Genomic DNA, 14,612 nt, shown 5'->3' with positions numbered 1-14,612 from the left:
CCCGCCACCCCTCCACTCAACTGTTTTTTCAATAGTTTATTGATTACGTGGGCGGCTGGAACAAGCGATCAACGATCAAGAGGATTCACCTCAACTAAATATATCCTGAGATAATGCTTTTTTTAAATTTTTTATTTTCCTTCCTCTTGGCACCGGCCAATGAACCGGAACCGACCTCAAGGATCTGCCTCGCGGACCTTCGGAAGTGACTCAATTTTTCTAAATCGTCTTCAGTCTCCAGCCTCCCTTTGCTCTTATTTCTGTTATACGTCTCGTCAAGCCGATTCGTGGAGGGCAGAGAAAAGGGCAGCCCCTCCGAGGAGAGATTACTCGGTCGATTTAATCGAGGCGTATTACCTGTCTGCTCAAGCGTGCACCGGCTCTCGCATCCGGACAACGTGACCATCACAATGGAATCCTCGGTAGGATCCGCAGGAACAACCAAGCACCAACCAAGGACAAGCTCTTATGTTTCCACGGTGTTCATTCCTTTCTTTTTTTTTCTACCATCCTCTCTCTACGTGTCGTGGCTGAAATTTTTTCATCTATTTTTCTTTATTTATTTCTTCCTGTCCAGGCCGTGCGAGGAGGGAGTTGAATTTCACAGATTTTCGTGCAAACTCACGTTCAACAGGCGGCCACCCCCCGGTGGAGAACAAAAATAAGAGAGATTTTTCGTGTGCTCTGCAAGTGTTTGCACAGGTATCCAATGCAAAAAAAAGGTAAATGGAGATAAAAATGGAAAGGAGGAGGGAAAGGGGGGCATGGTGGAATGAAAAATGTTGAGCAAAGCGAATTCCATTCCCTGGAACGGATGTGTCGTTCGTCGGGACCCGATCCCTTTGAAGCGCAGCGACACAGAGTTGTGGACGTTCAGTTTGAGAATGAAAGAAAGACAGAAGAAGGATCGGATAATTCTACTGGACCCCAAGTCAAGAGAAATCCCTACCATATTCCGCGCTCTTGTATGCCATGTGCATATAAGTTTAGCTTTAACACTGATGGGGAACAAGTCAACAGAGACCAACACCGATGGGCTCAGGGAGGAGAGAAGAACCTGGATAATACGACGAAATGGTATTCGCCGGGTGTCCCCCAGCGAAGAGCATTCCAAGACATTTGCTCTTGAAAATGGCTCTTATGGATGTTCAAGAGAGAGTGAAAGAAATGACTGAAAAAATCAACGGTAGAGCCATCATTGCTGAAGAAAATAAATTAAACTTGAGTTTTATTTCTGTATTGACTGCCACCCAAAATGAAATTGGACTGTCGAGTCTTTGAAAATCACATTATTCTCAGACTTATCGTTTTCTTCCGTTTAACGATCACCCCTTTTGTCAGTAGTAACCGCCGGCCCCGTGGTGCACTGTTTTACGATCACGCCAAAGACCTCTCAGTTCCTTTTGGTCATGGTTGCTTTGTTTTTACATTTATCATTTTTGCCATATTCCATGTGTATTCGTTAACCACCCCTACCCAAAAATCACCTCGTTATGTTTATCGGTGAATAATAATTCCATACAGCCCAAATTTTTACTAAAATCCAGCTTCTCACTCCAAAAATTTGATACAAAATTTCTGACTATCCTTTGACCATTTTTTATTCAAATTTCTCCTTTCTCCTAAGTTGAATTTGGAGAAAATTACCACAAGTACAAGTGCTGCAATTGTCCCTGAGATTTTGTTTTCTTTTTTTTCCAAAGAGCGTTGTAAAAATAAATGACACAGAAAAGTCCCATCGCAAGAGCAAGACAATTGTTTCGACATCTACCCAAGTGACTCATATCTCCATCGAACCGAGGAGAACCCCCGACGAAGTCACCTCTCCCCACAAGCCCCATTTTCGTTCACCTCCAAGAAAGGACCTTAACTCATATCCCCCTCCCCATTAAAAAAAAAAATCCTCGACTCTCCCTGCAAGCCGAACTGCTCAAATGAAAAAGGAAATGTTGGATAAAAAATAAAATGTCTTTAAATCGAAACACGAGGGTATAAACTCCTGAGGTTATTGTTGTTAGTGACTTTTGAAAGAGAGGGGTACCTGAGGAGTATCTCGATAACGAGGTGCCTTCAGGCAGTCACACACAAGTTGATGGGGGGCGTGCGCACAGCCAATCTTTGGGTCAGTATACTAGTTGCAGAGTCTCGTCGCAAGACCAAGGAGAGGGTCTCCGAGAGCCCCCTAACCCCCTAAACCCCCTAAACCCCCTGACCCCCCTAAACCCCACCCACAGACCCATAGAGACACAAACACATTGGCGGGTGTATCAGTACACAGAGCAGTGAATTTTCTGGTATATATGGTATGGAATGGAATGTCGCCGCTGTCGATTCGCTTACATACATACATTTAACAGTGCGAAGCAATTGGCGTAAAAATTCCACAGTGGAATGTCGCAAGCGAAATGGGGATAGAAGTGAGGGAATTGGCGGAGGTTCGATTGCAAGTTCGACCAGTTACGGAGTGAAAGATCTCGAAAAGGAAGGCGATTAAACCACCACGAGTGAGAGAAACCCGATGGGGGCAGCAATGAAGAAAAAAAAAAAAATCATCGACGACGATGGCAAGGGTGAGGAGGTGTAAGGGAGGTGGGGGGTTGAGAGGAGAGAGGAAGAGGACCTTGAGAGCGGTCAAGCCACTGGCTTGTCCAGGCAGCCCAAGTACTCCAGACTTTTCTTGCTCACAATCTCGCCATATTGTTGTGACTACGTACACACATGCATAATGACTCTTAAAGCTCTCGTATATTGCCCACCCACATGCCTCCTAACGGGGTATGTATAAAGACCAATTTTCACCTCAGTCGTTCGAATAAGTTACCCAGCCGGTTTTTCTCACACTCGTTTTACTTTTTTTCCACCTTCTCTCCTCTATTTTCATGAAAAAGGGGGAAAAAAGGAAAGGGTGCCTTGGGATTTCCAGTTTTCCGGTGTTAAGGCATTCCGAGAAAATCGGTATGAGAATTGAGAGTGAATTTCCGGATTATTTGTCGAATTTTTTATTTAATTTGATGCGCCTGTCCTTTTTTGGATTGTCTTTTTATCCACCCACCCGAAAAGAGTGGCGAGGTTGTTGGCCTATTGGGTCAATCGTCGTTGGAGTGTATCAATCTAATGAGAAATGAGGTACGGTAGGACAATGGGGGAGGAGACAAGAGGTGTTGGTGCTTGAAGCAATTGATATTTAGTTTTTTATTTGGGAGAGAATGTGCTGTGAAGGTCGCGTTATCAGCACACGTGTGTTGGTCCTTGTCATCGGATTTATCGTCGTCATAAATTTTCAGGTGGATTGAGAATTTATTGGATTCAGTGTTAACTTACCTCTGGTTATCTCGTTATTGTGGCTAATCGATGGTTCACTTGGCTCAGCAGTGATCGAGGTGGCCTCAGGCTCTTTGTTCCTGCGGAGGAGAGATAAATGAAAAAAAGGGAGTGAATGTTTATGCATAGGTGCTACCAACGCAAAATCCACCCACGTTGGTGTAAATTGTGGATTTTATCATTATGGAGTTAAAAGAGGTATGTCGAGAGATATGGGGGATTCTGAGGTATGTGGCGAAGAAAGTCTATCAATTTGGTATTCAAATGTGATAATAAATGACTCCAATTAAGTGTAACGTTCGTTTAGAGTTAAGACTGGTCAATATATCGTGAGGGATATTTATAGAGTGAGCGAGTAATTACTTTGAAAATTAAATAGCCTCTTAGCTACGATAATTATAGAATTTAAAGGAATTGGTTATGCAACTGTTGTTAATGGCCGATAATTTCAAATCTGCCATCGAATCAAATACGTCAACTATTTGCAATGCTGTCATTAATTCGCTCCGGTAGACTTGCAGAGACCGGGAACCTTTTGTTTTCACTCCCGAGAATTAGGTAATTCTATATGCAATACCTCTAATATTACAATATCTGTGGTAATCTATATGGTCTCGTTAAAAAAATGACAGATTTGTAAAATAATCAATGGGAATTTCAATAAGAAAAAATGTCTAATTTTTTTTTGTCTTTTCGCGATTGACCCAGAAAATTGAAAAAATAGAAAAATCTCCGTTCGATATTATTGACAGGGGTGCCTGGAATTGAAATGATCGAGAATAATCTCTGTGATCTCGTTTCTCCTCAAACCGCACCATCACGACGTACTTAGCCAAATAAAAAAAATAATCACACCTACCAATCGTAGCGTCACTCGACTATCGAATTACAGTGTTTGATGCATGAATGGTCGACAAGCATGGGCGTGCGAATCAACTTGGAGGAATGATCACTGAGATCTTTTCCCGCCTTGAGTGCCCAATTAACCTTTTCCCAGGGATAACCCACATACGTGGGAGGGGCGTTTGCATTTCCCCCCATAAAACAGCGCAAACAAATAAATAAATAAATAAAAACCACAAAACTATTAACGAGTATATCTTCAAGTAAGTAATTCCCTCGGTTATTTAATCTGCCCAGTGATCGATTTGGCGCAGAGAAACCGGCGTGGGTGTAATAAAAACAGGAAACCGATCATCACTCATAGTACGCGATTGTGCAAGAAAAGTACCTGCGGTATCAGAAGGGTAATGCACCCAGTGACTGATCAGGTATATTTTTCACCTGAAATTGCCTGTAGACGCCTCTGCAACAATCACCTGTGTTTAATCCAATTGAACAACCAATTGAACAACCAATTGAACAACCAATTGAACAACCAATTGAATAACCAATTGCAATAGTCGATTTATACTGTTGTAAAATCGAGAGACGATTGACTAGCAATTTTTAGAGGTGACAGAGGTGAAATTTTCATCGAATATAGATCTTGTTAAATTACTACATCCAATTTCATGAGAAATAATCAGTGGGTGCTCCTACGCAAATCACCTGCATTAAATCCAATAGATCAACGGATTACAATAGCCAACTTACACTGGTGTGTATTCGAGCGAAGGTGTCTCCTCCTCCTCACCAATTGTTGCGAGATTACTTTGCCAGTAGTAATCGTCACCATTGTCCTCACTGCTCTCTGAGCTGCTATCGGTATCGTCTAATTCTTTAGTGATAATTATGGGCAACGATTCGAGTGATTTTGAATCCTCAATCAAGCTCAATGATGCGTAGGTTTCATCGTCATCATCGTCCGATTCCCCAAATTTATCGTTCTCCTGATGCTCCCTAGCCTCGTCCCACACCTCAGGACTGCTGAAATCCGGGGATTTCCGGGCAAATATTACTGGCGACTCGACGATACTCTTCTGCCTGGACGACGAAAAAATAGAAATCTCCGTCTCTTCAATGAACTGGAGATCATTGTTCTCCATGGCCATCGATTGGTTTAAAATTTCATCAGGTAAATGCTCAGTCTTTAGAAAAGCTTTCACTCTCTTCATCTCGATAATCTCGAGGACTTTGTTCGTCGGTAGAGTGTTATTATCCTCTTTATGTGGAATTGTTTCCAAGGATTTGGGGTCATCAATGATCGATGATATATTCTCGGTTATTGAGCCATTAATCTCGAGTTTTTTCTCAGACAATTGTGGAGGGATCGGTTCATTAACTATCGAGGAAATCTTTTCTTGCTCTTTACGCAATGATGAAATTTGTAAAAGCGTGACATCATCAACATCCGGTTTTTCATGAACAATTGACTTTGATATTTGAGAGGTACGATGGGGAACCGGTGGTGCTTCACGTCTCGGTGCTGTTGGTGGCGGTGGCGGTGGAGGCAATCGTTTCCTCTTGAATTTCGAATCTTTACGGGGTAATGGCTTTGGTGGAAGGTTTAGGGAATCGTCAATAGGTTTATCGGTCTCATTAGGGTCAGGTTTATCGCCGGAAACAGAGTCCCTGGTTATCTGGTTCACTGGAATTCTGTTAATGTGATTACGGAGTGGTAAAGGTGGGGCTAGGATGTCAGTGGATTTTTTTGGTGACTCGGGGGATTCGTTTACGGATTCTACCATTGAGGCATCATCACAGATTGGTCTAAAGTGAGTAGTTGAGTCGGCAGCGAGATCTGCTGTGTAAAAAATTCCAGGGCTTGTTTCGTGGGCGTAGCTCAGTGGAGCGTCCTGGAAGCTTAGGGGTGGCTGGAGGGTCAAGGTTTCCTCTATCAGGACTGTATTGGGGGCAACCACTGCTGTCACCTTCTCAACTAGAGCTCCGACTTCTCCTCGAGACTCTACGTGGGTCACTGCCTCAGAATTGGCCAGACGTTTGAGCAAATAACCTGGGGGGGTGCAGAAGTCTTTGTCCAGGTGGTCGAATGACTCCAGGAGACAGTGGCTGTCGTTTGGAGTGTCGTTCGGTTGTTCTAAGGCGGTTGATGTTGTTGAAATCGTCGAAAATAAGTCTGAGGTTAAAGTTCTGTCTACTACAGTGGACATGGAGCTGCCTGTGTCGTCTGAAGTACTTCCATGCGTGCTCGATCCATCCTGGGAACGAGCGTCGAGGTACACCAATGCTTCCGGGGGCTCCTGCATTGTCGGCTAGTAGGAAAAACAAACCATTAGCAATAATCGATTCGATTTGGGAAGGTTCATTTAAAAAATTGTTTTTAAACAATCAGGTAGGGAATATTAAATTGCATGTGGTAATGATGATTTTTATAAATTTCGCGGCTGAGTTAACTAGCTATTTTTAGGACCTCTCCATTTTTGAGAAGATATCATTTACCCTGTGTTATTCACCTGTTTACTTTTGGTGAATTCTGGGGACTTGTGATTTGTAGCTTTCGGTGATGAATTGTTGCCATGGTTGATTGAGAATTTGGTTTCTCCACGGAGAGCATTCCCCTGTCCGTTTTTGATTTTTCTCACTGGACTCGGATTGGCATCACCATCTGCCGAACCGCGGGCCTGTCTCAGCTTTCTGGGTGGTACTGGGGGTGGCAAGGCAGGTAATTCAGGAGGAGATTTACTCTTTTCGGGACTTGACTTCCTCTCAGCGCTGACCACTTTTGGTCGCAGTGCACCTCGACACCGGACGAGTAATTTAATCACGAGCTGAGATTCTTTGAGGTGGCGAACGCAGTCTAGACGACTCATGTGAGTCACCGGAACTCCATCGATGGATAAAATCTGAAGAAAAATTATTCATGAACATGTTGAAAATATCTTCAAAATTATGAATGAAACCAAGTGAAAAACTTTTAATTGAAATATCGGATCTCAAAATCAAATCGAATTGACATACTTTTAGTACTCCGTTGGAAATGAAGAGACAAATATTCATTGAACAAATATTATTCTTGAAACTTTCACCTATCAAGCCCCATTTTCCCTTTTTATTGCATTTACTTTCTTACTTTGCTCCCAAAATGTGCGTTTAACATATACTTTGTATAAATTTTTTATAAATGTATTCCCATATATTTTTAAACGTCCATATTATCTATATTTTTACACATTTCTGATGAGGGTATAGACTCCTGTATCCGAGCATCAGAGACTGCTATTGCAACGAAAAATACCATAAATTATTCAATAGCATCAGTGTTGAGGACTGCAGTATAGCTTTTAACATGATAGTAGTAGTTTTTATGATGGAATGACCATAAAATACCTCATCTCCCTCTCCCAAGCTACCCCAGGAGCACTTAGTCCTGCTGGCAGGACTGTGTTCAGCACAACTCTGGACAAAGAGCCTCCTCACACGCTCCGACGTTTTATTACCCCCTTCGAACTTGAGCCCGAATCCCAGTCGCTCCCCAGGAAGTCTGTAAACCTCAACTTCCTCATCGAGTTGTCCTTCGTCACCATCGGCAGATCCCTCGGTCCTTCCAGTGCCAATCGATAGCACAGTTACAAAATTTTCAATCTTTGGCTGAGTTCCTACACTGACTACCGTAACAAATTCGTCAGTTCCGTTCTTCGACTCCATTCTGCGGCCTCAATCTACTCATCTGAGGTAAATTCACTCTGAAATAAAAAAAAAAAGTTGATGGTAAGTGAGCAACTAAATTGATTAGATGAAACTAACTTTGCTGGGATTTTTTTTTCAGAGGTGAAACGTTGATTTTCTCTGGTTAATGCAAATTCATTGGAGGTCGAAGGTTTTCGCTGTGGCTGAATGGCATGTTTTCACTTGACTCGATGTGTCTCTGAGACGCCTTTGAATCGATATGATCGAGTACGAGAAAGTACATCTTTGATGCTACCGGTAAACTCGAAATCACAAAACCCTCGTAGTTTTTCTATCATCATTCCCTCTACCATTATTTCACCAGTAGAATGTATCATCTAGAAAGTAAATTGACCTTGGGTCAATCAGCTGATTGGAGAGCCAGCGGAGAAGATTTATTTATTTATTTCTCAACGTCAAGATAGAGAAGAAAAACGAATTACTCATTGTGTGCACATTCTTTAATTTCAACCGAGAGTTCCATATGCAGGTGTCAAATAATTTAAGTCTACACCAGGAGGAATGACTAGCCCAGCAAAAAATTGAGACAAGAAAGATGTGTATATTGAAAAAAACTAAATTCTTCTCTGGTATCTAGAGAAATCCTACTACATTCACGCGAATGAATAATCGTATAAATTGACGAGATGAATAGAAAGATACATTTATAATTCATCGTGACGATAGAGAAAAAAATATCAAGAGAAATTCCCTTGGATATTTTACCGTTCGCCAGGTGAATTCCCCCCACCCCTCAACCGCTATTGCCCCCCTCAGGCTTAAATTTAATAATTATCAACAGATGAAACGTGAATTTTGGATAAACTACAAGCCGAATACGCAGGTTCATGTAACGGAATTTATAGCCGTAGGCATTTCTCGGCGCATTCTCGATCGTTTCGTTCTCTCTGCGTTAAAATTGTGCGTTGAGAAACGCCACTTCGTAAAAGGATTTGAAAGAAGTGATCTTACCAAAAGACGAATTGAAAAAAAAAATGCAGCACAGTGTGAAATTATGATTTATCACGTGTTTGGCATAGATACGGAGGCGTATGAATTGTCGATGAGACTTTGGATCATGATCAGACATGTGTACAGAGAATGTACCGAGTGCATCGTATCATACCATCGCAAGTGGAGATTTGAACTCGATAGTTGGGCGATTCAGTCGCTGGTGGTGGATAAATGTGCCACTGGAACAAGACTAGAAGACGCAAACGTGTATTAAGATGCAATCGTCATCCAACGAGTTCAGTTCAGGTTGTCTTGCAATTACAAAATTATCGTGAAAGGTAACGTTTCGTTTGAGTTATCCGTGAGAGGTGAAAGAACTCGTTCAGTAATTATTTGTTCTCGATTACCGCAAAACTCGGAAGTTGTTTGGGAACAAATTCTATTCACTGTTGAATTTTTAAACTTTATTTCCCGTGCAAAAAGAAAACCATCGGAACGAGTAATTATTCCCGGAGTCTCGGGGGACCCATTCAACTCGGAGATTACGATCAACGAGACTGGGCCCCAAGGGCTGGATTAATTGGAAGTCATTTTGACATATTGATTGGTTGAAAAAAAAAGAAGCGCATTTTCCGTTCACCGACTGGAGAAAAGAATACATTAAATTTGTTGCATAACGATGAGGCTCATTAATTCACGAGTTAATTTTACGATTGGGGTAATTTTGCAGTGGCTCTGTGGAAGATATCCGTTCTGATTTCCAGTCAAATCGTGAGCCTTATCCCTATTGTATTTTCCCCGGCTGCCCCTCCCGTGGAATCCCATAGTATTTTTCCATTGCGTTAAAACCCTAGACAATACAATGTTATGCAACAATTGTAGATTCTCCGTGACACGCTCTCTGACACGGTTCGGAGGCTTTTGCACCGCAATTCAACACACATTTCAGTTATTTCTCCTAAAAACGGAGACTGAAAGGGGAAAAAACTGATGAGAGAAATATCTGAATGGAGATCTGAATTCCGGGGAATTGAATTTCCTTTGACCTTTAACGCTTGTACGGCCAATGTGTCGCCTCTATAAGAACACTACATTGTGCTTCTAAACTTTCACATGACTCTGCAAAGCCCATAATTGCAACCACTAAGAAGGTCGTCAGTGAGGAAAGAGTAGATAAATAATATATGCAGAGATACGTTTTAATAAAATATCCTTAGATTGACATCCTCTCGTCAGAATCAAGTTTAACTGCTAACTTGGCGTTTTTATTTCATACGCGCAATGGATTATTTTATCGTTCTCCATTACACACTCAGCAGGCTTATAATCAAGATAACTGGTTAACAATCGTCACGACAAAATTGTTGAAACAGAACATCGTGTATGTTTATAGATCGCCCATAAATCTCTACACTAATGAGATAATTCAATCCTTCTGGAGCTACTCCTAAAGGTGGAAGTAGGAAATTTGTTGGATAGTGTGAGTAGATCTGACGTTTTTTTATCTGGGGATTCGTGTGTCATAAATAGATGAGATTGCCAACAGTTTGCACACTCTTATCGCAAGAATCCTCCAGCATATTCAAATGTTATCAACACGAATGGAAAATCTGTTAATTGGAACGCAGACACAAAATGTGGTAAAAATTACCTCGACTCCATTAATTCACACGCATTCTGTAGAAAGACATGATACATAACTTCCAAATGTCAACACTCACCGATAATAATTGATCATTAATAAATGTTATTACTTTATTCAGAGTAATCCTAAACAAATTCACTAGGAAGTAGCAGTCAAGGTGTTTTAAACCATCGATAAATGTTCAAAACTATATTAACTGTCCGACAAATATCAGAAGATTGTTATTGTTGAGAATTTAACCATGCAGAATCAAGGCCTGCACTATTCCTGTAAAATCGACCGCTTTCAAAACTTGATTATCAATAAAAATTCTGAAATCTCACGAGAACTGTTTGTTTGCAAATGCCGAAATCCTAAAGCCGTCACATCTCGAATCAATGAAAATCCCTTAACACCCCGGTAAATTATCACATATCCACTTAAATAAATTCGATTGCTAACTCAGAAGCGAGCGCAAAGTGAAACCTGCCGGAAGCCATTCAACTCCCACGAAAAACAACTCACCACAACCGCCAGAGTTGTTGAAAAAAATCACTCCAGCAATGGGAGAAACGCTGAATCTCCCAACTATCAATAATTCATCATCACGAGTTGGTCCATGTGATTCTTCCCGAGACGAAACGGTTGAGATAAGGGATGGGCGAAGGGAGGATTACCACTTGAAAAATTCGAGTGGCGTTAAGAGCTGGCCAACTCGATCAAAGAATAATTCGGGATATCCACATTGACCTGTTCCGTAATGCCCGTAACATGGCTTGTTTATCCAGTAAATAAATAAATAAATAAATAAAGGGAAAATAGATGGAAACGTCCATTCGGTAGAAGGCGCGTCGGTGAACTGGTGGGCAGTTGCCGGTAGGCTGACTTTCTTCCATGCCGCGCACGAATCGCCCCTTTGATTACAAACACCGTCGCCCCCCCTCAACTCTTTTGTATTTACCTGTGTGCGCACAAGTCAGAAGAAAGATACAGGTGATGCTGATGATGCTGGTGATGCCAATCCTCCCTCCCACCGCCTCTCCTCGCCGACAGGTTGCTGGAGAACAGGAAGATGAGGAAGAAGTGGAAAAGGTGAAAGAGGAGGAAGAGGAGGAAGAGGAGGAAGAGGAGGAAGAGGAGGAAGAGGAGGAAGAGGAGGAAGATGAGGAAGATGAGGAAGAGGAGGAAGAGGAGGCAGAGAAGGAAGAAATGGTGGAGATAGGGAGAAGAAATATACCCATGTTCCCCCTCCTTCTCTGCCTCCACCATGCCATATCTTAAACCACTGGGAACATCTCTCGTTCCATATTATCCTGTATCGACTTTCCATATAACGATTATCCCGGTAAAAAAAGCACAGGGGAGACCAGCCAAGTGGGGGCTCTCTGCTTTTTTTTTTTCATCTCATTTTTCGGATCTTTTTACTTGAGCTCGGAATGAGCCGTGGGCCTGACGTGCGCCTCAGGCTCACTACCGTGAAATTCCGCATTTGTGCGTTGAGCTGGTGATTTGCAATTGACTATCCGTTGACTACGTGTGGGAGATCCCGCGGGCAGTTCTATGCCCATGGCTTATCCATTATTCAGTATTTTTTTTGTTTTTTTTTTTGTTGACCTTTTTGAGCATTTTGATGGTGTTATTTCGTCCCCGGGCTCTAGATGTCCTGGCAACAGGTTAATATGTTTAACTTGGTATTGAAATTCCAGAGTTGGAGACCCACCTTTCTTTCGATGAGACACCTCTGGTAAGTGCGGCCTACAGGCTGTTGATGTACGAGCCACTGTGAGGCACTCTTTAACGGTATATCTCAAACATTTGCCCGAGATCTGGGTTGTTGGGATACATTGGTATGCCGCTCGTACTTACACTTGTGGTACTGAGATTGTAAGACCATCTGCGGTTGCATTATCAGTGGTCTTGTAATTCTGCGGTCGAGATGTTTGGTTAGGAGATTATGCAACTGTTTGCTGATTTTTTGTCTTAAGGAGAACTGAAGAAATTATATTGGCACTAATTCTTTGACGACAGGTATTTTTAGTGGGGAATCGGAGGCGGTGATTCTCACGTTTTTACTCTTCTTTCTGTAATCATGGCAAGGATTTAGATTTCTTTTAGAAAATTATAAATATTTTTTCACTGTAGTACTTGCATTGGGTTGAATTTCTACGGACGTCCCATGGCGTTCCTTTTTTTCGATAAACGCTGACATTTTGAAAGCAATTCGGCCGAGTAACGGACACCACGTAGTACATCAGTAACTGCCTAGTAATCGTACAGTTGAAACATTACGTTACATACATCCTCACGTACACTAGTGTCCACCTCGTGAATGCAACTTACGGTTGACTTGGAATTGCATTGAAGCGTGTTGGGAATTCGATCTCCATATTCCTCGAGTTCCAGCGGTTGGCAAGAGGTTCAGAGCAATCATGGATGGTTTTTCCACAAGTGTCGGATCACCCGAAGTGGCAAGGCGATTGCGCATGAGGGAAAACAAGTTGCTTTTGTGAAAGCGAAAATAATCGTACTTTTATACCTAATGAATTCTATTTTATGCATCTCCTCTACGCACATCGATGGGAGTTTGAGGTGGAGATGGGTCTGCTGAATTTAAAATTGCTTAAAAAGCCACTGGGGAAAATTCATGTCTGGCGCCAGACTTTACTTCCGTGACCCAAATATGTGCAATTATTATCTTCTCCTGTATGTTTCTCCAATTTGAATCATTACCATTCTATTAACTGATAATAATTGCCCTTGAGTTTTCTAGAAATTCCATTCACTGTTGGTTTCACCTGAAATTTATTTTCTAATCTGGTTTTCTCGTTCTCTCTTTTTCATTATGAATCGAATTGAAAATTCCGGTGAAAACTATTGACTCTCAAATGAGGATAAATCCCTATAGTTCATCGATTTATACTAATTAAGTAATTGGACAATTTTCTGTGGAAGAACAAAAGATCCGATGAAAGTGAGATGGTGTTCATGTTTCCACGGGGTAATTCAAACAGAATTTATTGTTTGAAAAATTATGGAGTAAGTGAAATTGAAGGTCAAAGCCTCTCTGAATAATTCAACGCGTTATTGCATGAAAAATCATCCCTAGATTACTGATTAAGTCGCTGTGGAGCTGATTAGTGCAAAACTTCAGTGGTTGAAATATCGTAGCGGTGAGTGTCCTCGGTTTTCAAGCTGGGGGGCCATTTCTGGTCGGCTAGTGGTTGGAGAAGTGGAAACATCAGACAGGTAATAACGGTATATGCAGAGGTTGTCGGAACTCCCGTATGGGTCTGATAAACAAGTATAAAACATAAACAAAATCCCAAAATTCAGAGAATTATTTCTCAAGGCAATAACATTCATTGAGACATCATCGGAGACCTTGACCGGCTAAACCGAACGTGCAGTTTAAGCCGCGGCTCTGTGTCACGGGCTCAGTACAATTTGCACTTAAAAGTGTTCTGAAGACGTACAAGTGGCACACGGTCCGATTTATTTTACCCCCAGTGTCTGACGCCAAATTATTATTACCGGTTAATTTCATCAATATCCACTTAATCAGTAATTCATTGGCCAAAGCGGGAGTCGATCGGCTAGAAAGTGAGTGTAGAATGGGAATTTTATTTGTAAATTGCTTCGTTCAATGAAAAATCATGAAGAAATGGTCTTGAAATGAACGAACGAGGTCTACGGGTCGATCTCTCGCAGGTGCCTCCAGGCTCTTGTGTTTTGCACTGAGTCTGGTTAAATGAGTTTACTGAGAATGCAGGAAAACGTGAGGCCCCTTTCTTCCCAGGATCTTTTCTTGAATGAAGTGCAACACGCGAGCAATTCGCTATTTCACTGCTGATAGAATAAAAAATGGTGGTCTATTCACAGATGCATCTATTCATGATGTGAAATAATAAATGGGGTATTTATTCTAAACAATTGAGAATTAATTGCATTCTATTAAGAATTCGATTTTTCAATGCAAAGTCTGAGCACGTGGAGTCTTTTTTTTTTCTCTTTTTTTCTCAATTTTTATCCTCTCAGTGATGTTTGCAAATAAACAGATATTTTTGTTTTCACTTCGAACGAGAGGATAATGAAGGCTGAAATTTTATTATCACTATTATCACTTCGTAACTTAATGAGGTATTGA

At 41.6% G+C, this 14,612-nt stretch overlaps 1 protein-coding gene across 3 annotated transcripts in view; it reads right to left on the bottom strand.

Moving 5' to 3' along the window:
- The window catches only part of LOC105265070 (uncharacterized), a 32,616-nt gene extending 21,323 nt beyond the window's left edge, over positions 1 to 11,293 (bottom strand). For 2 of the 3 annotated variants that reach the window (XM_011302357.1, XM_011302359.1), the window contains exons 1-6: positions 10,994 to 11,293; positions 7,969 to 8,228; positions 7,552 to 7,907; positions 6,678 to 7,067; positions 4,918 to 6,476; positions 3,322 to 3,401 (exon numbers count right to left, since the gene is read on the bottom strand). In XM_011302357.1, coding sequence (XP_011300659.1) covers positions 3,322 to 3,401; positions 4,918 to 6,476; positions 6,678 to 7,067; positions 7,552 to 7,869 — 2,347 coding nt within the window. In that variant the 5' untranslated portion in view covers positions 7,870 to 7,907; positions 7,969 to 8,228; positions 10,994 to 11,293. The remainder of the gene's footprint in view (positions 1 to 3,321; positions 3,402 to 4,917; positions 6,477 to 6,677; positions 7,068 to 7,551; positions 7,908 to 7,968; positions 8,229 to 10,993) is intronic. The other variant, XM_011302358.1, reaches the window with a different exon arrangement.
- Between the last annotated feature and the right edge of the window lie 3,319 nt (positions 11,294 to 14,612).

Source organism: Fopius arisanus, unplaced genomic scaffold (genome assembly GCF_000806365.1).
Source record: "Fopius arisanus strain USDA-PBARC FA_bdor unplaced genomic scaffold, ASM80636v1 scaffold00027, whole genome shotgun sequence".
Taxonomy (NCBI): domain Eukaryota; kingdom Metazoa; phylum Arthropoda; class Insecta; order Hymenoptera; family Braconidae; genus Fopius; species Fopius arisanus.
Note: the sequence above shows the minus strand (reverse complement) of the source record. Positions and strands in the feature narration are given on the sequence as shown.